General features: G+C 47.1%; 1 protein-coding gene across 1 annotated transcript in view; it reads left to right on the plus strand.

Annotated features, from left to right (window-relative positions):
* Positions 1 to 25,036, plus strand: part of LOC140720891 (NACHT, LRR and PYD domains-containing protein 3-like) — a 1,078,849-nt gene extending 1,053,813 nt beyond the window's left edge. Inside the window, exons 10-17 of the mRNA XM_073035738.1 lie at positions 1,172 to 2,909; positions 4,038 to 4,124; positions 8,159 to 8,329; positions 10,283 to 10,453; positions 14,728 to 14,898; positions 19,140 to 19,310; positions 19,466 to 19,633; positions 19,792 to 25,036. Coding sequence (XP_072891839.1) covers positions 1,172 to 2,909; positions 4,038 to 4,124; positions 8,159 to 8,329; positions 10,283 to 10,453; positions 14,728 to 14,898; positions 19,140 to 19,310; positions 19,466 to 19,633; positions 19,792 to 19,879 — 2,765 coding nt within the window. The 3' untranslated portion in view covers positions 19,880 to 25,036. The remainder of the gene's footprint in view (positions 1 to 1,171; positions 2,910 to 4,037; positions 4,125 to 8,158; positions 8,330 to 10,282; positions 10,454 to 14,727; positions 14,899 to 19,139; positions 19,311 to 19,465; positions 19,634 to 19,791) is intronic.
* Positions 25,037 to 25,340: the final 304 nt, after the last annotated feature.

Consider the following 25,340-nt stretch of genomic DNA (forward strand, 5'->3'; position numbering starts at 1 on the left):
CCTGATAGACTGTGAGACCCCATACGACCCTGACAGGGTCCTGACACACTGTGAGATGTCGCACACCCCTGACAGGGTCCTGACACACACTGAAAACCCATAAAACCCTGGCAGGGTCGTGACACAGTGTGAGATCCCACACACCACTGAAAGGTTCTGGACATACCGTGAAACCCCACACGCCCCGACAGCGCTCTGACATACTGTGAAACCCCACATGACTCTGGCAGGGTCCTGACACATTGTGAGACCCCACACACCCCTGACAGGGTCCTGACACACTGTGAGACCCCACACACCCCTGACAGGGTCCTGACACACTGTGAGACCTCACACACCCCTGACAGGGTCCTGACACACTGTGAGACCCCACACACCACTGACAGGGCCCTGATAGACTGTGAGACCCCATACGACCCTGGCAAGGTCCTGACACACTTTGAGAAGCCACACACCCATGGCAGGTTCACGACACTCTGCAAGAAGCCACACTATCCTGACTGGATCCTGACACAGTGTGAGACCCCACACACCCCTGTAAGCATCCTGGCACTCTGCGAGATCCCACACACCCCTGTAAGCATCCTGATACTCTGTGAGACCCCACATAGCCATGACAGTTTCCTGAGACCCCTCACACCCCTGACAGGGTTCAAAGACACTTTGAGATGCCACACACCCCAACCAGACACCCACAGTGCACGTGCTGATGTGCAAAGTTATTTCTTTGTATTTTGAATCAGTGACAGTGGGAGGGGAGGGGTTGCTGTGATTACCCGACCTGTTCCTTTGACAGAATGCCCACCACCCTCTTCTCCATCTCCATGTGCCACATCAACACTGGGGATTAAAGGTTTCTACCACAGGAATAAATGACAGTTGTGATAGTAGTGGGAGTTTGTTCAGTACGGGACAGTCGGGGGTCAGTAAACTACCAGGGAAATACTCACCTTCACAGCACAGTTAATGTGGAAAAGTGATCACCTGGTGTTTATCTGGACCAGGCCACTCTTTCCAGTCAGCGGTCTGTTCATTGAATTTACTTTACTGTACGAACATCCATTGGTGAATCCAGTCAATACAATAGATTTGAGCTACCTCTTGTGTGCTTGAATACTGAATTCAGCGTGGAGGCATCTAACAGTTTGTCCACTGTCTGTTTCCATGGAAGATGTTCAACAGAAACACAAGGAGACTCTGCGGGCACAAACTGAAACACTGAGAGTGAACACGATCCTGATGAGGGAGAAGGTGAAGGTTTTCCAGCTGGTTGATCAATACGCTGAGCTCACGGTCATTTCTACTGTTCGAGATCGGATACTGGTGGAACATGAGCTGCTGGCAAGAGGCAGAGACCACGAGGAGTGGAGAGAAAAACATCTCCGTGGACACCTGGAAAAACTCCGGATGGATCAGCTGTTCCAGAGCAGCTTTTCACAAAGTAAATCCAAATCTGGAAGTTCGACAGCAATGGCTGGAGTCCCGGGAATTGGAAAAACAACAATGGTACAAAAGATTATTTATGACTGGGCCATGGGGAAAATATACCAACAATTCCAGTTTGTCTTCAGTTTCAAATTCCGGGATTTAAACTCTATTAACTGCAGAATAAACCTGAGGGAACTGATTCTGGATCAGTATTCCTACATTGGGAATTTACTGAGAGAGGTCTGGGAGAACCCAGAGGGATTGCTGTTTATATTCGATGGTTTGGATGAATTCAATGACAAAATTGATTTTTCTGACAGTCGGAGAGACACAGAACCACAGGCCACATGCACAGATCCTGAATTCAAGTGCGAAGTGTCTGACATTGTGTACAGTTTAATCCAGGGCAAGCTGCTCCCAGGGTGTTCAGTGCTGGTGACCACCCGTCCCTCTGCGTTACATTTATTGGAAAAGGCAGAGATCAGTGTCTGGGCTGAAATCCTGGGATTTGTTGGTGAGGAACGGAAGGAATATTTCATCAGGTATTTTGAAGATCAGACAGTGGCGAAAGCTGTTTTCAAACACGTGAAGAAGAACGAGATCCTGTACACCATGAGCTGCAACCCCTCCTTCTGCTGGATCCTTGCTCTGGCACTGGGCCCCTTCTTCACACAAAGCGTCAGGGACCCGCAGCGATTTCCCAAGACCATCACCCAACTGCTATCCTACTATATTTACAACATCCTGAAAAACCACGGCCGTGAGATTGGGAATCCCCGTGATGTGTTACTCAGTGTTGGTCAGATGGCCTTCAGAGGAGTGTCCGAGAAGAAGATTGTATTTACAGATGGAGATTTGATCAAGTACGATCTGCAGCCTTCCCAGTTCCTGTCCGGGTTCCTGATAGAGCTTTTGGAGAGAGAGGATTCTGCCCAGAGTGTGGTGTACACATTCCCACACCTCACCATCCAAGAGTTTGTAGCTGCAGTCACACAATTCCTGACTCCACATCCCGGGGATATCATGAGATTCCTCACTGAAGTCCACAGCACGACAGATGGGCGATTTGAGGTATTTCTCCGTTTTCTTGCTGGTCTCTCCAACCCAATGACAGCTCGGGTCCTGGAGGAGTTTCTGGGTCCATTTCCTCATCAAACAACCTGCCGGGTGATTGACTGGGTGAAGGAGGAGGTTAAACGCCAGAGTGGAAACACAAAGCGTGGAGCTGGTAAAAGGAGCCTCCTGAACACATTGCACTACCTGTTTGAGTCTCAGAATCGTGGACTGGCTCAGGAAGCACTGGGATCTGTGGAAACACTTTCATTCAGTAGAATGACACTGACCCCGATTGACTGTGCGGTCCTGTCTCATGTCATCGGACTCTGTGATACAATAAAACACCTCGACCTGGAGAGCTGCCACATTCAGTGTGAAGGAATCCAGTGGCTGGGACCAGTGCTTCACAAGTGCCAGGAGTTGAGGTAACTTGATTTATCTCTCACTTTGAACTGTGAAACTGTTGCATTGTGTTTTTTCAAAGTAAAGTAATTTAGGTAGTAAATCAGATTGTGAAAAACTGTGACAAATGACCAGAAGATCAATCAGCAATTCCCCAAGGACGGGAGGGTTCTGTGGTTCCTTGTGAAGGGATGTTGGAGACTTCATCAGATCAGCGAACAACGGCCATTGGTTTAATGGTAGTAAATCACAGGAATGGCCGTGTTTCTCGCTGCCTGTGACACGTCCATTGACAATGTTCTTTCTCACTGTTACTGACACCCAGACCAATTCTGACTGCAGCAGGTGAGTCAGAGATTCACACCCCCTTCCCGGTGAGGGGCAAGAGACGGTTAGCAGACTGTCCCAGTGAGAAGGAAAGAAATACCATTGTGAGATTGTCCTCCCCTGCCCTTCCCCGTGTGTGACTATCACCATCAGTCCACCTGTGTGACTGTGCTCACTACCAGATACACAGGCCCCATGGGCACATCTCCTCTCCCAAATGTGGGTTTCAGTTCAGAATCTATTTCGGGACCGTCTCATCGTATTGGATTATCGTTTCCCATCGGTATCCTCCAGTGGGACTTCTCATCCCCATTCCCCTTCCTCCTATGAGACATGTCTGCCCCATCCCCTTCCTCCTTGTGGGAACTCTCATTCTCATCCAACTTCCTCCTGTGGGATCTCTCTTCCACATCGCCCTGGCTCCTGTAGATTCTGTTTTCCTATCCCTTTTCCTCAGGTGGGGTCTCTTCAATCATCTCCCTCCGACATTTCCCCATTTCCCTTCGACTAATATTCCCCACAGTTGGACCTTCTCCCATCCTTCATCCCTGCCCCTCCCAACCCTCTCACGTCAGGAACACTTTTCTAACCATGAGGGAATGAGACAGAATATGTGGAGCTTACAGGGTCACACCGACAGACTGAATTACCGACATCCGGTGAATTCCCTGGAGCTGGTCAGTGAGGGACATTGACACTGATAGAAACTCCAATCAGTGATTTACTGAAGGGATTAATGTTTACTGAAATATCCAAGTGAGAGAAATTCCATAAGACCCACAGTTTGAATCACTTTGTTCATCAATCTGTCTGTTTGTGTTTAGACTTAGTGGGGACCAACTGGAAGATTCAGGAGTGAAACTGGTGTCTGCGGCTCTGAGGAACCCGGAGTGTAGAATACAGAAACTGGAGTAAGTACCAGACTGTGGGAGATTGTGTTTACAGTCACTGGGCGTCTGACATTGAACATTAATGTGATCAGAAGAAACATAGAAACATAGAAAACATACAACACAAAATAGGCTCTTCGACCCACAAAACTGTGCTTAACATGTCCCTACCTTAGAACTACCTAGGCTTAACCATAGCCCTCCATTTTTCTGAGCTCCACATAGCCATCCAGCAGTGTCTTAAAAGACCCTATTGCTTCCACCTCCACTGCCGCTGCCGGCAGCCCAATCCACTCACCACTGTACTTTAAAAATATACCCATTGCTAGCCATATGCTAGCCATTTCAACCCTGGAAAATGCCTCTGACTATCCACGCGATCAATGCCTCTCATCATCTTGTACACCTCTATCAAGTCACCTCTCATCATCCGTCACCACAAGAGAAAAGGCCGAGTTCACTCGATCTATTCTCATAAGGCATGCTCCCCAATCCAGGCAACATCCTTGTAAATCTCCCCTGTACCCTTTCTATGGTTTCCACGTCCTTCCTATAGTGAGGCGACCAGTACTGAGCACGGTACTCCAAGTGGGGTCTGACCAGGGTCTTATACAGCTGCAACATTACCTCTCAGCTCTTAAACTCAATCCCACGGTTGATGAAGGCGAATACACCGTATGCTTTCTTAACCACAGAGTCAACCTGCGTAGCAGCTTGGAGTGTCCTATAGACTCGGAACCCAAAACCCCTCTGATCCTCCACACTGTCAATAGTCCTACCATTAATACTATACTCTGCCATCATATTTGACCTACCAAAATGAAGCACCTCATACTTATCTGATTTGAACTCCATCTGCCACTTTTCAGCCCGGTTTTGCAACCTATCAATGGCCACTGTAACCTCTGGCAGCCCACCACACTATCCATAACACCCCCAAACTTTTTGTGTCATCAGCAAATTTACTACCCCATCCAACACTTCGTCATCCATGTCATTTATAAAAATCACAAAGAGAAGGGGTCTCAGAACAGATCCCCAAGGCACACCACTGCCTCATAGCCTCCATGCAGAATATGACTCATCTACAACCACTATTTGTCTTCTGTGGGCAAGCCAGTTCTGGATCCATAAAACAATATCCCCTTGGATTCCATTCCTCCTTACTTTCTCAATAAGCCTTGCATGGGGTTCCTTATCAAATGCCTTGCTGTATTACATATACACTACATCTACTGCTCTACCTTCATCAACGTGTTTAGTCACATCCTCAAATAATTCCATCAGACTCGTAAGGCACGACCTGCCTTTGACAAAGCCATGCTGACTATTCCTAATCATATTTTGCCTCTCCAAATGTTCCTAAATCCTACCTCTCAGGATCTTCTCCATCAAAATACCAACCACTGAGGTAAGACACACTGGTCTATAATTTCCTAGGCTATCCCTACTCCCTTTCTTGAATTAGGGAACAATATCTGCAACCCTCCAATCCTCCACAACCTCTCCCGTCCTCATTGATGATGCAATGATCATTCCCAGAGGATCAGCAATCTCCTCCCTTGCTTCCCACAGTAGTCTGGGGAACAGCCCGTCATGTCCTGATGACCGATCGAACTTGATGCTTTCCAAAATATCCAGCACATCCCCTTTCTTACTATCAACGTGCTCAAGCATTGCAGTCCACTGCTAGTCATCCGTACAATTGCCAAAATCCTTTTCCGACATGAATACTGAAGGAAATGATTCATTAAATACCTCCTCTATTTCCTCCAGTTCCATACACACTTTTCTATTGTCACACTTGATTGATCCTATTCTCTGACATCTTATCCTCTTGCTCTTCATATACTTATAGAATGCCCTGGGGTTTTCCTTAATCCTGTCCGCCAAGGCCTTCTCATGGCCTCTTCTAACTCTCTTAATTTCATTTTTAAGCTCCTTTCTCCTAGCCTTATAAACTTCCAGATTGATGCTTCAAAGTTCCTGACTGATAGCCTCATAGTTCCCTTTACTTCAATTAAAGGTTTCCCTAACTTGTCTGTTCCCATCCCTCTCCAATGCTATGGTAAAGGAGATAGAATTGTGATCACAATCCCGAAAATGTTCTCCCACTGTGTGATCTGACACATGACCAGGTTCATTTCCCAATACCAGAACAAGTACAGACTCTCCTCTTGTAGGCTTATCTACATATTGTGTCAAGAAACCTGCCTGAACACGCGTAACAAACTCCACCCCATCTAAACCCCTCACTCTAGGGAGATGCCAATCAATATTTGGGAAGTTAAAATCTGACACTTCAACAACCCTGTTATTATTACTCCTTTCCAGAATCTCTCTCCCTATCTGCTCCTCAATGTCCCTGTTACTGTTGGGTGGTCTATAAAAAAACACCCAGTAGGGTTATTGACACCCTCCTATTCCTAACTTCCACACGCAAAGAGTCTGTAGACAACACCATTACTTCCTCCTATTCTGCAGCCGTGACACTATATCTGATCAACAGTGCCATGCCCCCACCTCCTTTGCCTCCCTCCCTGTCCTTTCTGAAACATCTAAACCCTGGCACATGAAGTAGCCATTCTTGCTCCTGCACCATCCAAGTCTCTGTAATGGCCACAACATCATATCTCCGAGTGCTGATCCACACTCTAAGCTCACCCGCTTTATTCATGATACACTTCGCATTAAAATAGACACATCTCAAACCATCAGTCTGAGCGCATCCTTTCCCTATCACCTGTGTATCCTTCCTTTTGCACTGTCTCTAAGCTTTCTCTATTTGTAGACAACCTCCCTTTCCTCCGTCACTTCAGTTCGGTTTCCAAACCCCAGAATTTCTAGCTTAAACTCTCCGCAATAGCCTGAGAAAACCTTCCCGCTAGGAGATTGGTCCCTCTTGGATTCAAGGGCAACCCATCCTTTTTATACAGGTCACACCTGCTCCAAAAGAGGTCCCAATGACCCAGAAATCTGACTCCCTGTTCAAATCCCTCAACCATGCATTTATCCTCCACCTCATCCTATTCCTATTCTCACTGTCTCGAGGGACAGGCAGTAATCCCGAGATTACTACCTTTGAGGTCCTGCTTCACAACTTCCTTCCTAAATCCTTGTAGTCATTTTTCAGGACCTCTTCCCTTTTCCTACCTATGTCATTGGTACCAATATGTACCATGACCTCTGGCTGTTCTCCCTCCCACCGCAAGATATCTTGGACTTGATCAGAAACATCCCGGACCCTCGCACCTGGGAGACAAATTACAATTTGCGTTTCATTCCTGCATCCAAAGAATCACCTGCCGGACCCCCTAACTACGGTCCCCTCTCTCTGCTGCCATCATCTTCCTTTACCTGCCCTCCTGAGCCACAGGGCCAGACTCTATAACAGAGGCATAGCCATTGTTGCTCCCCCACATAGGCTGCCCCCCTCCAGCAGTACTCGAACAGGAGTATTTATTATCAAGGGGTACAGCGACAGGGGTACTCTCTAGTAGCTGTTTATTTCCCTTTCCACTCCTGACTGTGAACCACTTCTTCAGTCTCTCGTGACCCCAGTGTGACCACCTGCCTGTAACTCCTCTCTATCACCTCCTCGCTCTCCCTGACCAGACGAAGGTCATCGAGCTGCATTTCCAGTTCCCTAACTCGGTCCCTAAGGAGCTGCAGCTCGACACACCGGGTGCAGATGTTGCCGTCCAGGAGGCTGGGAGTCTCCAGGATCTCCCACATCTGACACCGAGCACAGAAAACCAGCCTCACACACATACTCTCTGTCTGTATTGTAAACAGATAACCTACCTCGCCTCGACCCTTTATCGCCGAAGCCCCGTTGAGCCAAAGCCGTCCTACTCTGTCACCCGCTCCTCTGACGCTCGCTCTGTAAATCTGTCTTCCTTTTAAACTCTTCTCGCTGTACTCTTCTCACTGGCCGACTTGCACAATCGTGCTGAAGAAAAAAAAAACAGTAATTGTGTTACTGATAAACACTGGGGATTTGTACCGTCTCCTGTCTCTCTGTGTCCTTCACCCTCACTCCCTCTCATCTCCAGGTTGTACGATGTCGGTCTTACAGATTCTGCTGCCGAGGATCTCGTCTCCGCTCTCAGTACAAACCCATTACTGACGGAGCTGAACCTGAGTGGTAATAAACTGGGAGATTCAGGAGTTAAACAGGTATCTGCGGCTCTGAGGAACCCGGAGTGCAAAATACAGAAACTGGAGTAAGTACCAGACTGTGGGAGATTGCGTTTACAATCTCTGGGTATCTGACACTGAACACTAATGTGATCAGTAGAAACAAAGAAACATAGAAAACCTACAGAACAATACAGTCCCCTCGTCCCACCTATCTGTGTTGAATGTGTCCGTGCCATAGAACTACCTAGGCTATACCCTTAGTCCTGTTTTTTTTTCCTGAGCTCCATGTAGCCATCCAGGAGTCTCTTAAAGACCCTATTGTTTCCGCCTCCACCACCGCTGCTGGCAGCCCATTCCACGCACTCAGCACTCTGTAAAAAAGAATGTATCCGTGAAATGTCCTCTGTACCTACTTCCATCACCTTAAAGATAAGTCCTCTCGTGCTAACCATTGAGGCCCAGGGGAATAGCCTCTGACTATCCACATGATCAATGCTTCTCATTATCTTGTACACCTGTATCAGGTCACCTCTCATCCTCTTCCACTCCAAGAGAAAAGGCCGAGTTCACTCAACCTATCCTCATAAGGCATGTTCCCCAATCCGGAGAACAGCCTTGGAAATCTCCTCTGCACCCTTTCAATGGTTTCCATGTCCTTCCTATAGTGAGGCGACCAGAATTGAGCACAGTACTCCAAGTGGGGTCTGACCAGGGTCCTATATAGATGCAATATTACCTCTCGGCTCTTAAACTCCCTGTGAGCAAACCTCCCTTTCCTTCATCACTTTATTTTGTTTCACACCCCCCAACAATTCTAGTTTAAAATCTCCCCAGTACCATTAGCAAACCTTCCCGCCAGGATATTGGTCGCCCTGGGATTCAGGTGCAACCGTCATTTTTGTACTGGTCACACCTGATCCAAAAGAACACCCAATGATCCAGAAATCTGAATCCCTGCCACCTGCACCAATCCCTCAGCCATGCACATATCCTCCACCTCATTCTATTCCTATTCTCACTGTCGCGTGGCACAGGCAGTAATCCCGAGATTACTACCTTGGCGGTCCTGCTTCTCAATTTCCTTCCTAACTCCCTGTAGTCTGTTTTTAAGACCTGTTCCTCTTTCCTACCTATTTCATTGGTACCTATATGTAGCACGACCTCTGGCTGTTCACCATCCCACTGCAGGATATCTTGGACGCGATCTGAAACGTCCCGGACCCTGGCACCTATGAGGCAAACTACCATCCGAGTTTCTTTCCTGCGTCCAAAATATCGCCTGTCTGAACCCGTAACTATACAGTCCCCTATCACTACTCCCTTCCTCTTCCTTTCCCTAGGCTTCTGAGCCACAAGCTCAGATTCTGTGCCAGAGGCATGGCCACTGTTGCTTCCCACCTCCGTAGGCTGTTCCCCCAGCTCCAGCAGTACTCGAACAGGAGTACTTATTGTCAAGGGGTACAGCCACAGGGGTACTCTCTAGTACCTGCTTCTTGCCCTTCAATCTCCTGACTGTGACCCACTTCTTCAGTCTCCCGTGGCCCCGGTGTTACCACCTGCCTGTAACTCCTCTCTATCACCTCCTCGCTCTCCCTGACCAGACGAAGGTCATCGAGCTGCATCTCCAGTTCCCTAACTCGGTCCCTAAGGAGCTGCAGCTCGACACACCGGGTGCAGATGTTGCCGTCCAGGAGGCTGGGAGTCTCCAGGGTCTCCCACATCTGACACCGAGCACAGAAAACCAGCCTCACACACATACTCTCTGCATGTATTGTAAACAGATAACCTACCTCGCCTCGACCCTTTTATCGCCGAAGCCCCGTTGAGCCAAAGCCTTCCTACTCTGTCTCCCGCTGCTCTAACGCTCGCTCTGTAAATTTGTCTTCCTTTTAAACCTTTCTCGCTGTTCTCACTATCCGACTTGCGCAGTCGTGCTGAAGAAAAAAATACAGTAATTGTGTTACTGATAAACACTGGGGATTTGTACCGTCTCCTGTCACTCTCTGTCCTTCACCCTCACTCTCTCTCATCTCCAGGTTGTACGATGTCGGTCTCACAGATTCTGTTGCCGAGGAACTCGTCTCCGCTCTCAGTACAATCCCATCACTGACGGAGCTGAACCTAAGTAAAAATAAACTGGGAGATTCAGGAGTTAAACAGGTGTCTGCGGCTCTGAGGAACCCGGATTGTAAAATACAGAAACTGGAGTAAGTACCAGACTGTGGGAGATTGTGTTTACAGTCACTGGGTATCTGACACTGAACACTAATGTGATCAGTAGAAACAAAGAAACATAGAAAATCTACAGAACAATACAGTCCCCTCGTCTCACTTAGCTTTGTCGAACATGTCCGTATCTTAGAACTATCTAGGCTATACCCTTAGTCCTCTTTTTTCTGAGCTCCATGTAGCCATCCAGGAGTCTCTTAAAGACCCTATTGTTTCCGCCTCCACCACCGCTGCTGGCAGCCCATTCCACGCACTCATCACTCTGTAAAAGAGAATGTACTCGTGAAATGTCCTCTGTACCTACTTCCATCACCTTAAAGATAAGTCTTCTCGTGCTAACCATTGAGGCCCTGGGGAATAGCCTCTGACTATCCACATGATCAATGCCTCTCATTATCTTGTACACCTGTATCAGGTCACCCCTCATCCTCTCCCACTCCAAGAGAAAAGGCTGAGTTCACTCAACCTATCCTCATAAGGCATGTTCCCCAATCCGGAGAACAGCCTTGGAAATCTCCTCTGCACCCTTTCTATGGTTTCCATGTCCTTCCTATAGTGAGGCGACCAGAACTGAGCACAGTACTCCAAGTGGTGTCTGACCAGTGTCCTATATAGATGCAACATTACCTCCTGGCTCTTAAACTCATTCCACGAATGATGAAGGCCAATGCACTGTATGCTTTCTTAAACACGTGTCAACGTGCGTAGCAGCTTTGAGTATCCGATGGACTCAGACCCCAATATCCCTCTGATACTCCAGACTGCCAAGTGTCTGACCATTAATACTATATTCTGCCATCATATTTGACCTATCAAAATGAACCACCTGACACTTATCTGTCTTGAACTCCATCTGCCACTTCTCAGCCCAGTTTTGCATCATATCAATGTCCTGTTGTAACCTCTAACAGCCTTCCACACTTTTCACAACACCGCCAAACTTTGTGTCATCAGCAAACGTAATAACCCATCCCTCCAATTCCTCATCTAGGTCATTTATAAAGATCACAAAGACTAGGGGTCCTAGAACAGATCCATGAGGTACCCCACTGGTCAACGGCCTCCATGCAGAATATCACGTCTCTACAACCACTCTTTGCCTTCTCTGGGCAAGCCAGTTCAAGCTGAAACAAAGCAATGTCCCCTTGGATTCCATTCCCCCTTACGTTCTCAATAAGTCTTACATGGGGTACCTTATCAAATGCCTTTCTGAAATCCATATACACTGCATCTACTGCTCTACCTTCATCAGTGTGTTTAGTCACATCCTCAAAAAATTCAGCCAGACTGGTAAGGCATGACCTGCCTTTGACAAAGCAATGCTGTCTATTCCTTATAATATTTTGCCTCTCCAGATGTTCATAAATCCTACCTCTCAGGATCTTCTCCAGCAACTTACCAACAACTGATGTACGCCACAGTAGCCTATAATTTCCTGAGGTATCCCTACTCCCTTCCTTGAATAAGGGAACAACATCCACAACCCTGCAATCCACCACAACCTATCCTGTCCTCACTGATGATGCAAAGATAATCGCCAGAGGCTCAGCAATCTCCTCCCTCACTTCCCACAGTAGCCTAGGGTACATCCCGTCATATCCCAGTGATGTATCTAACTTGATGCTTTCCAAAAGCTCCAGCACATCCTCTTTCTTAATATCTATCATTCTCAAGCTTTTGGGTCCACTGCAAGTCATCCCTACAATTGCCAAGATCCTTTTCTGTCATGAATACTGAAACAAATGTTTCATTAAATACCTCTGCTATTTCCTCCGGTTCCTTACCACTTTTCCATTGTCACACCTGATTGGTCCTATTCTCTCACGTCCTATCCTCTTCCTCCACATTCTTGCAGAATGCCTTGGAGTTTTCCTTAATCCTCTCTGACAAGGCCTTCTCATGGCCCCTTCTAGCTCTCCTAATTTCATTCTGCGAGCCTTATAATCTTCCAGATTCATATCATTACCTCATTTTTTGGACCTTTCGTCAGCTCTTCTTTTCTTCTTGACTAGATTTACAACAGCCTTTGTGCACCAGGGATCTTGTCCCCTACTATCTTTTCCACGTCTCATTAGAACTAACCAACTCAGAACACCACGCAAATATCCCCTGAACTTTTTCTGCAATTTTTCGGTACGTTTCCCTCAGAACATCTGTTTCCAATTTATGTTTCCAAGTTCCAGCCTGATAGCCTCATGGTTCCCTTTACTTCACGTATGGGTTTCCCTAACTTGTCTGTTCCCATCCCTCTCCAATGCTATGGTAAAGGAGATAGAAATGTGATCACAATCCCCGAAATGTTCTCCCACTGTGAGATCTGACACATGACCTGGTTCATCTCCAAATACCAGAACAACTACAGCCACTCCTCTTGTAGGCTTATCTACATACTGCGTCAAGAAACCTTCCTGAACACATATAACAAACTCCACCCCATCTAAACCCCTCACTCTAGGGAAATGCCAAACAATATTTGGGAAATTAAAATCTCACACTTCAACAACCTTGTTATTATTACTCATTTCCAGAATCCTTCTCCCTATCTGCTCCTCGAGGTCCCTGTTACTGTTGAGTGGTCTAAAAAAAACACCCAGTAGAGTTATTGACCCCTTACATTTCCTAACTTCCACCCAGAGAAACTCTGTAGACAACCTCTCGATGACTTCGTCCTTTTCTGCAGCCGTGACACTATCTCTGATCAACAGTGCCACGCCCTCACCTCTTTTGCCTCCTTCGCTGTCCTTTCTGAAACATCTGAAGTCTGGCACTCCAAATAGACATTCCTGTGCCTGCACCATCCAAGTCTCTGTAATGGCCACCACATCATAACTCCAAGTACTGATTCCATTCTTCAAGCTCATCTGCTTTGTTCACAACACTCCTTGCATTAAAATAGACATTGGGCTGAGCGTCTTCCTTCTCTATCACCTGCCTATCCGCCCTCTCGCACTGTCTGCAAATTTTCTCTATTTGTGAGCCAACCTCCCTTTCCTTCATCACTTTATTTTGTTTCCCACCCACCAACAATTCTAGTTTAAAATCTCCCCAGTACCTTTAGCAATCCTTCCCGCCAGGATATTGGTCGCCCTGGGATTCAGGTGCAACGGTCATTTTTGTACAGGTCACACCTGCTCCAAAAGAACTCCCAATGATCCAGAAATCTGAATCCCTGCCCCCTGCTCCAGTCCCTCAGCCATGCACTTATCCTCCACCTCATCCTAATCTTATTCTCACTGTCACGTGGCACAGGCCGTAATCCAAAGATTACTACAATTGAGGTCCTGCTTTTCAACTTCCTTCCTAACTCCCTGTAGTCTGTTTTTAGGACCTGTTCCTTTTTCCGACCTATGTCATTGGTACCTATATGTAGCACGACCTCTGGCTGTTCTCCATCCCACTGCAGGATATCTTGGACGCGATCGGAAACATTCCAGACCCTGGCAGCTGGGAGGCAAACTACCATCCGCGTTTCTTTCCTGCGTCCAAAGAATCGTCTGTCTGACCCCATAACTATAGAGTCCCCTATCACTACTCCCTTCCTCTTCCTTTCCCAACCCTTATGAGCCAGAAGCTCAGATTCTGTGCCAGAGGCATGGCCACTGTTGCTTCCCACCTCCGTAGGCTGTCCCCCCAGCTGCAGCAGTACTCCAACTGGAGTTCTTATTGTCAAAGAGTACAGCCACAGAGGTACTCTCTAGTACCTGCTTCTTGCCCTTCCCTCTCCTGACTGTGACCCACTTCTTCAGTCTCCCATGGCCCTGGTGTGACCACCTGCCTGTAACTCCTCTCTATCACCTCCTCGCTCTCCCTGACCAGACGAAGGTCATCGAGCTGCATCTCCAGTTCCCTAACTCGGTCCCTAAGGAGCTGCAGCTCGACACACCGGGTGCAGATGTTGCCGTCCAGGAGGCTGGGAGTCTCCAGGGTCTCCCACATCTGACACCGAGCACAGAAAACCAGCCTCACACACATACTCTCTGTCTGTATTGTAAACAGATAACCTACCTCGCCTCGACCCTTTATCGCCGAAGCCCCGTTGAGCCAAAGCCTTCCTACTCTGTCTCCCGCTGCTCTGACGCTCGCTCTGCAAATCTGTCTTCCTTTTAAACTCTTCTCGCTGTTCTCACTGGCCGACTTGCGCAGTCGTGCTGAAGAAAAAAAATCAGTAATTGTGTAACTGATAAACACTAGGGATTTGTACCGTCTCCTGTCACTCTCTGTTCTTCACCCTCACTCCCTCTCTCATCTCCAGGTTGTACGATGTCGGTCTCACAGATTCTGCTGCCGAGGATCTCGCCTCCGCTCTCACTACAAACCCATCACTGACGGAACTGGACCTAAGTAAAAATAAACTGGGAGATTCAGGAGTTAAACAGGTGTCTGCGGCTCTGAGGAACCCGGAGTGTAAAATACAGAAACTGGAGTAAGTACCAGACTGTGGGAGATTGTGTTTACAGTCACTGGGTATCTGACACTGAACACTAATGTGATCAGTAGAATCAGAGAAAAAATAGAAAACCTACAGAACAATACAGGCCTTTCGTCCCACTTATCTGTGTCGAACATGTCCGTGCCATAGAACTACCTAGGCTATACCCTTAGTCCTCTTTTTTTCTGAGCTCCATGTAGCCATCCAGGAATCTCTTAAAGACCCTATTGTTTCCACCTCCATCGCCACGCACTCAGCACTCTGTAAAAAAGAAAGTACCAGTGAAATGTCCTCTGTTCCTACTTCCATCACCTTAAAGATAAGTCCTCTCGTGCTAGCCATTTAGGCCCTGGGGAAAAGCCTCTTGACTATCCACATGATCAATGCCTCTCATTATCTTGTACACGTGTATCAGGTCACCTCTCATCCTCTCCCACTCCAAGAGAAACGGCCGAGTTCACTCAACCTATCCTCATAAGGCATGTTCCCCAATCCGGAGAACAGCCTTGGAAATCTCCTCTGCACCCTTTCTATGGTTTCTATGCCCTTCCTGTAGTGAGGCGACCAGAACTGAGCACAGTACTCCAAGTGGTGTCTGACCAGTGTCCTATATAGATGCAACATTACCTCCTGGCTCTTAAACTCATTCCACGAATGATGAAGGCCAATGCACTGTATGCTTTCTTAAACACGTGTCAACGTGCGTAGCAGCTTTGAGTATCCGATGGACTCAGACCCCAATATCCCTCTGATACTCCAGACTGCCAAGTGTCTGACCATTAATACTATATTCTGCCATCATATTTGACCTATCAAAATGAACCACCTGACACTTATCTGTCTTGAACTCCATCTGCCACTTCTCAGCCCAGTTTTGCATCATATCAATGTCCTGTTGTAACCTCTAACAGCCTTCCACACTTTTCACAACACCGCCAAACTTTGTGTCATCAGCAAACGTAATAACCCATCCCTCCAATTCCTCATCTAGGTCATTTATAAAGATCACAAAGACTAGGGGTCCTAGAACAGATCCATGAGGTACCCCACTGGTCACCGGCCTCCATGCAGAATATCACGTCTCTACAACCACTCTTTGCCTTCTCTGGGCAAGCCAGTTCAAGCTGAAACAAAGCAATGTCCCCTTGGATTCCATTCCCCCTTACGTTCTCAATAAGTCTTACATGGGGTACCTTATCAAATGCCTTTCTGAAATCCATATACACTGCATCTACTGCTCTACCTTCATCAGTGTGTTTAGTCACATCCTCAAAAAATTCAGCCAGACTGGTAAGGCATGACCTGCCTTTGACAAAGCAATGCTGTCTATTCCTTATAATATTTTGCCTCTCCAGATGTTCATAAATCCTACCTCTCAGGATCTTCTCCAGCAACTTACCAACAACTGATGTACGCCACAGTAGCCTATAATTTCCTGAGGTATCCCTACTCCCTTCCTTGAATAAGGGAACAACATCCACAACCCTGCAATCCACCACAACCTATCCTGTCCTCACTGATGATGCAAAGATAATCGCCAGAGGCTCAGCAATCTCCTCCCTCACTTCCCACAGTAGCCTAGGGTACATCCCGTCATATCCCAGTGATGTATCTAACTTGATGCTTTCCAAAAGCTCCAGCACATCCTCTTTCTTAATATCTATCATTCTCAAGCTTTTGGGTCCACTGCAAGTCATCCCTACAATTGCCAAGATCCTTTTCTGTCATGAATACTGAAACAAATGTTTCATTAAATACCTCTGCTATTTCCTCCGGTTCCTTACCACTTTTCCATTGTCACACCTGATTGGTCCTATTCTCTCACGTCCTATCCTCTTCCTCCACATTCTTGCAGAATGCCTTGGAGTTTTCCTTAATCCTCTCTGACAAGGCCTTCTCATGGCCCCTTCTAGCTCTCCTAATTTCATTCTGCGAGCCTTATAATCTTCCAGATTCATATCATTACCTCATTTTTTGGACCTTTCGTCAGCTCTTCTTTTCTTCTTGACTAGATTTACAACAGCCTTTGTGCACCAGGGATCTTGTCCCCTACTATCTTTTCCACGTCTCATTAGAACTAACCAACTCAGAACACCACGCAAATATCCCCTGAACTTTTTCTGCAATTTTTCGGTACGTTTCCCTCAGAACATCTGTTTCCAATTTATGTTTCCAAGTTCCAGCCTGATAGCCTCATGGTTCCCTTTACTTCACGTATGGGTTTCCCTAACTTGTCTGTTCCCATCCCTCTCCAATGCTATGGTAAAGGAGATAGAAATGTGATCACAATCCCCGAAATGTTCTCCCACTGTGAGATCTGACACATGACCTGGTTCATCTCCAAATACCAGAACAACTACAGCCACTCCTCTTGTAGGCTTATCTACATACTGCGTCAAGAAACCTTCCTGAACACATATAACAAACTCCACCCCATCTAAACCCCTCACTCTAGGGAAATGCCAAACAATATTTGGGAAATTAAAATCTCACACTTCAACAACCTTGTTGTTATTACTCATTTCCAGAATCCTTCTCCCTATCTGCTCCTCGAGGTCCCTGTTACTGTTGAGTGGTCTAAAAAAAACACCCAGTAGAGTTATTGACCCCTTCCTGTTCCTAACTTCCACCCACAGAAACTCTGTAGACAACCTCTCGATGACTTCGTCCTTTTCTGCAGCCGTGGCACTATCTCTGATCAACAGTGCCACGTCCTCACCACTTTTGCCTCCCTCCCTGTCCTTTCTGAAACATCTGAAGTCTGGCACTCCAGATAGACATTCCTGTGCCTGCACCATCCGAGTCTCTGTAATGGCCTTCACATCATATCTCCAAGTACTGATTCCATTCTTTAAGCTCATCTGTTTTGGTCACAACACTCCTTGCATTAAAATAGACATTGGGCTGAGCGTCTTCCTTTTCTATCACCTGCCTATCCGCCCTCTCGCACTGTCTCCAAATTTTCTCTATTTGTGAGCCAAACTCCCTTTCCTTCATCACTTTATTTTGTTTCCCACCCCCCAAAAATTATAGTTTAAAATCTCCCCAGTACCTTTAGCAAATCTTCCCGCCAGGATATTGGTCGCCCTGGGATTCAGGTGCAACCGTCATTTTTGTACAGGTCACACCTGATCCAAAAGAACTCCCAAAGATCCAGAAATCTGAATCCCTGCCATCTGCTCCAATCCCTCAGCCATGCATTTATCCTCCACCTGATTCTATTCCTATTCTCACTGTCATGTGGCACAGGCAGTATCCGGAGATTACTACCTTTGAGGTCCTGCTTCTCAACTTCCTTACAAACTCTGTTTTTAGGACCTGTTCCTTTTTCCTACCTGTGTCATTGGTACTTTTATGTAGCACGACCTCTGGCTGTTCTCCATCCCACTGCAGGATATCTTGGACGCGATCGGAAACATTCCAGACCCTGGCAGCTGGGAGGCAAACTACCATCCGCGTTTCTTTCCTGCGTCCAAAGAATCGTCTGTCTGACCCCATAACTATAGAGTCCCCTATCACTACTCCCTTCCTCTTCCTTTCCCAACCCTTATGAGCCAGAAGCTCACATTCTGTGCCAGAGGCATGGCCACTGTTGCTTCCCACCTCCGTAGGCTGTCCCCCCTGCTCCAGCAGTACTCCAACTGGAGTTCTTATTGTCAAAGAGTACAGCCACAGAGGTACTCTCTAGTACCTGCTTCTTGCCCTTCCCTCTCCTGACTGTGACCCACTTCTTCAGTCTCCCGTGACCCTGTGTGCCTACCTGCCTGTAACTCCTCTCTATCACTTCCTCGCTCTCCCTGACCAGACGAAGGTCATCGAGCTGCATCTCCAGTTCCCTAACTCGGTCCCTAAGGAGCTGCAGCTCGACACACCGGGTGCAGATGTTGCCGTCCAGGAAGCTGGGAGTCCCCAGGATCTCCCACATCTGACACCGAGCACAGAAAACCAGCCTCACACACATACTCTCTGTCTGTATTGTAAACAGATAACCTAACTCGCCTCGACCCTTTATCGCCGAAGCCCCATTGAGCTAAAGCCTTCTTAATCTGTCTCCAACTCCTCTAACGCTCGCTCTGTAAATCTGCCTTCGTTTTAAACTCTTCTCGCTGTTCTCACTGGCCGACTTGCGCAGTCGTGCTGAAGAAAAAAAATCAGTAATTGTGTTACTGATAAACACTGGGGATTTGTACCATCTCCTGTCTGTGTCCTTCACCCTCACTTTCTCTCATCTCCAGGCTGAAGGATGTCGGTCTCACAGGTTCTGGTGCCGAGGATCTCGCCTCCGCTCTCAGTACAAACCCATCACTGACGGTGCTGAAGTTGAGTAAAAATAAACTGGGAGATTCAGGAGTGAAACTGGTGTCTGCGGCTCTGAGGAACCCTGAGTGTAAAGTACAGGAAATGGGGTAAGTAGCAGACTGTGGGAGATTGTGTTTACAGTCACTGGGTGTCTGTCACTGAACATTAATGTGATCAGTAACTGTGTTACTGATAAGCACCAAGGATTTGTACCGTCTCCTGTCTCTCTCTGTCCCTCACCCTCACTCTCTCTCATTTCCAGGCTGTACAGTGTCGGACTCAGAGATTCTGGTGTCGAGGATCTCGTCTCCACTCTCAGTTCAAACCGATCACTGACGTGGCTGAACCTGAGATCAAACACTCTGACAGACCGATCTGTCCCCGCTCTCCGTCACCTCATACTGACCCACCCGAGTCTGGAGCGGATCTGGTGAGTGTTTGTGTTCAATGTGATAAAATATCAGCGGATCCGCGGGTTTTCTGGCGATATTTGTCTGTGAGTGTTGTTGAAACATTAACCCCAATCCCCTGTAACTGACACTGTTGTGTAATCTGTTTATTTCATCTATATTCTTCCATCTGTTTCAGGCTGTGGGACAATAAATTCAGTGAGATCGGGGAGAAGGAACTGAGATCTCTGCAGGAACCCAGACCTGGACTGACAGTGAACATCTGAATGTGTGAAAATCCCCGCCCGCAGAGTGGAGACATTTTGTCCGATTCGCAGCCCTCTCCTTTAACATGCCCGACTTCTTTAACTCCTGCCCTCTCGACTCGGAGCGAGGGTCCGAGGGGCAGCGACGATCGGAGGAGGTCGATGGTGAAAGATCGGCTTATCAGTGAGCTCCATCTTTCCGCACTGACTGTTTAATAAGAGTGGCCCCTTTTTTTCTTCTATTTCATTTTTCTACTCGCCATATAGTCAAAGCAAGAGTCATAAAGTTTAATCATCTAATCCCATATTGTGTACGGGATTTTGATTTGTAACAGGGGACACTTCGCGGAGCATTTGCCCAAATGAGATTTCTTAAATTAGGCTTCCAGGCGAAGCAAGAGTTGCAATTGTGGGGGCAATGTTCGCGATTGATTCTGTTGGATGCTGTGTGATTACCCTGAGCATTGAACCAATAGATCAGATATTTGTACTCCGGATGAATTGTTAATTCCACTGTTAAAGTTGCGATTGCGGATGGAGGTTTGATAAATTGGCGGGCGCAGCTCTCGTTTTAATGCACACCAGCGCTGAGGTAGCTGAGGGCGGAGATTTGAAAGACAGGGTTCTACCATATCTGAGGTGTAAGGGGAAAGAGTGATCAGATTTGGAATGTCCACGTCCCCCGCTGAAGAGTGAGAATTCTGAGGTATTCCGCCCTTACTTCTCTAGCGACAAAATGGATAAATCATATTCAAAGTCCCAGCTATGGCAGACTTCGCCTATTCTCTGGAATAACATCCATGTCTGAAGGGGAGGAGGAGTATGAGACTTGGGCGGAACGGACCTCTCATTTCTTAGATGAGTGGTAGTGCTCGGATGATGAACAGTGACAGAGATTGATTGGAAGCTTGAATGGATGAGCTGCTGACCTTGTCAGAACTGGCCGGTTAAATCATCTAGCAGCAAAAGCTCCCCTTTCATTCCCAGCAGTTTTAACGGAACTGGCTCCGGTCTCACGCTAGTTGACATCGGAAGCGGTCCCGCAGTGACGTTAATCCGCCTGTTGTCCAGCGCCAGCTTCCGCCAGATGTGCAGTTTCGAGACTCCCCACGTGACACCTGGGGGAATTACACAGACAGGAAGAGTCCGGGGTCCGGGGCTCAGTCTGGGAAACTGATGTCCCGGGATGGGATTGTCCCGGGAGAGAATCCTTTTGCTCCCTTTGCTGAGGACGGTGCATTCGGCAGCCTGGCCGATATAATGATGTTAAATTGACAAATCCCTCGGCAGTGACCCTGGATCTGCAGCGATCCCGGACACGGCCCTGAAGTGTGATTTTATAATCATCGGTTCCCCGATGCAGAGTGATGGTGAGACACGGGACTGATTATTCAACCGGTCACTCGTTGTCGCCGGTCAGTTAATTGTGTGTGACTGTGAGTGAGTCGGGAGCAGCTTATTTATTCCCGCACGTCAGCAGATCACACATTCTTTAATTTTCATTTGTCATGATGCAATCAATAAACCGCTGTAACTTCCCGTCTTGGTTTTGGACATGAGTCTCATGAGGAGAAACAGTGACCGGGGTTACTGCTGCCCCCTGCACCCGATGAAATGAAATTATATATGGTAAATGGTAGGGCAGTCAGGAATGGTGCATAGCTCCCTGAAGGTGGAATCTCAGTGGACAGGGTGGTGAAGGAAGATTTTGGTATGCTGGCCTTTATAAATCAGAGTATAGGATTTCGGATGTAATGTTAAAATTGTTAAAGGCATTGCCAAGGCCAAATTTGGAGTATTGTGTGCAGTTCTGGTCACCAAATTATAGGAAAGTTGTCAACAAAATAGAGAGAGCACAGAGGAGATTTCCTTGAATGTTACCTGGGTTTCAGCACCTAAGTTACAGAGAAAGGTTGAACAAGTTAGATCTTTATTCTTTGGAGCATAGAAAGTTGAGGAGGGACTTGATAGAGGTATTTAAAATTATGACGGGAATAGATAGAGTTGACGTGGATAGGCTTTTTCCATTGAGAGTAGGGGAGATTCAAACAAGAGGACATGAGTTGAGAGATGGGCGCAAAAGTTTATGGGTAACACGCGGGGGAACTTCTTTACTCAGAGAGTGATAGCTGTGTGGAAAGAGCTTCCAGTAGAAGTGGTAGAGGCAGGTTCGATTTTGTCATTTAAAAAATTGGATAGGTATATGGACAGGAAAGGAATGGAGGGTTATGGGCTGAGTGCAGATAGGTGGGACTAGTTGGGAGTAAGCGTTAGGCACGGACTAGAAAGGCCAAGATGGCCTGTTTCTGTGCTGTAATTGTTATATGGTTATAATGGCTCTGGGGACAGCAGCGTCTCAGCTCCAGGCTGAGCGAAGTGGGACTTGCAGTGTCTGGGTGCCCAGTATCTCACCTCCACCCTACCCCCATCGTAACTAACTGCCCCCGCAGACAGTTAAAATTGACTGTAATGGCAGATGTGATTTCACTTGAGTCCCAAATACAAAACAGATGGGGGTGAATCTCCCCCCACACCATCCCATCACACACTCCCGGGGTCAGACACAGAGGAAATCTCCCTCCACACCGTCCCATCACACACTCCTGGGATCAGAATCATATTGAATCTCCCTCCACACCGACCCGTCACACACTTCCGGTCAGACACAGAGTGAAATTCCCTGCACACCGTCCCATTACCTACTCCTGGGGTCAGACACAGAGTGAAGTTCCCTCCACACTGCCCCATCACACGCTCTCGTGGTCAGACACAGTGTGGAGTTGTTCTGAATGAGCTGGGAGAAATCAAGGAAAAACTGCTGTATTTAGTTCGTGAAATACTTTGGAAGTGGTTCAAAATGTCTTTTCAGCACCTAGGTTACAGAGAAAGGTTGAACAAGTTAGGTCTTTATTCTTTGGAGCGTAGAAGGTTGAGTGGGGACATGATAGAGGCATTTAAAATTATGAGAGGGATAGATAGAGTTAACGTGGAAAGGCTTTTCAAATTGAGAGTAGGGGAGATTCAAACGAGGATATGAGTTCAGAGTTAAGGGGCAAAAGTTCAGGGTAACACGAGTGGGAGCTTCTATACTCAGAGAGTGGTAGCTGTGGGGAACGAGCTTCCAGTAGAAGTGGTAGAGGCAGGGTCGATATTGTCATAAAAATTGGATAGGTATATGGACAGGAAAGGAATGGAGGGTTATGGGCTGAGTGCAGGTAGGTGGGAATAGGTGAGAGTAAGCGTTCGGCATGGACTAGAAGGGCCGAGATGGCCTGTTTCCGTGCTGTAATTGTGATATGGTTATATGGCTATAAGGGGTAGGAATCCGGTAGAGGTTGGTTCTAAACCTGAATCCCCAGATGTAGCCACCAGTCCTGTGGTAGGTGGTGTGGTTGTGCAGGACGCTAGTGCTAGCCCTGTTTGCACAACTACGACAGACCTGGAGCCCTCCACCCAGGACTTAGTAGTAAGCGCCTCCCTGGAGGCAAGTGATTCCAATAATATGAGCAGAGAAGAGACCAAGCTCTCTCACTGTCAGCATCAGGCTGCCGGAGAATCCCCTGGACCAGAGCTGCTGGGGTCCCCTTCGTACTTGTATCCTGGGGAGGGTGATATACCCTGCATGCCGACCCCATCAACTAATGGCCTGCAGGGAGACCCTGGGGATTATCCCTGCATCGTCGTAACTGTGGGTAAGAGTGATACGATGGTGGAGCGGGCAGGTTTGAGTGAGGTACCCGCTACGCAGTGTGGGTTACAAGTGCAGCCATCTATTAGAACATATGGAGAGGAAGATGAGGGATATATCTGTAGTGAGGGGTTAGAGGGAAACTCCTTTGATGGCGAAACAATGGACATCCTCACTCCCCCTGAGAAATCCTCATTGCTATGAATCAACAGCAACAGAGATAAATTTGAGTCGAGTTTTCTCTAAAATAAACAACGACATTTAATAACCTCTACTCAAATAAACATTGAACAGTAAACGATTAACTTACACGAATGTTAACAGCGTTATGCTTCTATAGTTATCAGTCGAACTGAAAGACAATTCTGAGCAGAGCCCATTTAAGCCTTAAGGTGGAAATTTAATAAGTCCAAATGATTCCTGAAATATTCTAGAGGAGGGGCTTCTCAAACCAGCTTTAGAACAGTCGCCGAAATAAAGACGTCCCTGCTGACGCAGCTCCCAGCCGAAATGCCTTGTCCTGTTACGAAGGATGAACAACTCTGATGGGCAGAAGGGTGCAGGGTTGCCCATGTCCCCCTCCCCTGGGAAAATTACAAACCGTTACTGTTGACATGCTGCTAATGAGAGAGAAAGAGAGTCAAAGGGAAAAACATAGTGGGACTGGAATATTTGCTTCTGATAAGAGAGTGGAGAGAGGATTGTTTACCCACCATGTTATGACTCCTGAAATACTTACGGCTTCTGAGAAGGATTGTTTACTTGGTACTATTCTGTTCATTAGAATTCCTCAGTGGACAGCCGGAGTTGGCTTGTTTGACGGGCTAAGCCATTCAAAACTGATTGTCCTGAGACCCCGTCAGTAGGGATAAAAGTGAGGTCAGGGGAGACACCCGTCAGACGCACCAAGAGACACACTAGTGAGCACTGCTTAAGTGTTAGAACCCACGAGAAAAGTGTGGGGCATTGGACACCGAACGAAGGATCGGTCAATTTTAACTCACAGTGTTTATAGCGAGGCCGGTGGGGTCTTGTGTGTGTGTGACGAGTCTGGGTCTTGCCTGGGTGATGAGTCCACCATAGAAGAACGGTCTAGCTAAAGGTGAGAGGGGTCATACCTGAATGGCCACAACAACACATCGACTGATCAAGAACGTAAAGGAAGGTTTGACTGACTGGAGCTGTCACTATTTTGCTCTCTCTCTCTCTCCAACAATTACAACACATCGACCAACAACTACCTCAGCCTGTATGAACGGAACTGAACTTTATATTCACATATGACAATTCATTATCCCCTAGACATCGATAGAGCTTGTTTATTATTGATTATTATTATACCCACACTTCTAGGTTTAGTATTGCTAACGTGTATTATCTGTATATTTGCATTGTTGATATTGATTTGTATATTTTACTAATAAACACTGTTTGATAATAGTACCAGACTCCAACGGATACTTCTATCTTTGCTGGTAAGACACCCAGTTACGGGGTACGTAACACTATATTATAAGTAGATCCTAATAAAGGTAGTTTTAACATCAAAAACGGACTCCAAGTGTAGTTTATTGCTGCTGGTTCGTGTCTAAAGCGTTGCGATTCATAACAAAATTGGAGCCTGCGTCCGGGATATGAACAAATTTGGGGACGTATTGATTTATTATCGATTTCATTGGGGAAATTCCTTTTGATTGATTTGTGTGTGGAAAATCAGCAGCGATGGATGCTGATAGATGTCTGGAAGCACCAAGCTCTGAGGCATTAGAGGACGCCAGAACTTTTGAGTTGTTG

The sequence above is a fragment of the Hemitrygon akajei genome, unplaced genomic scaffold (genome assembly GCF_048418815.1).
Source record: "Hemitrygon akajei unplaced genomic scaffold, sHemAka1.3 Scf000048, whole genome shotgun sequence".
NCBI classification, from domain to species: Eukaryota; Metazoa; Chordata; class Chondrichthyes; order Myliobatiformes; family Dasyatidae; genus Hemitrygon; species Hemitrygon akajei.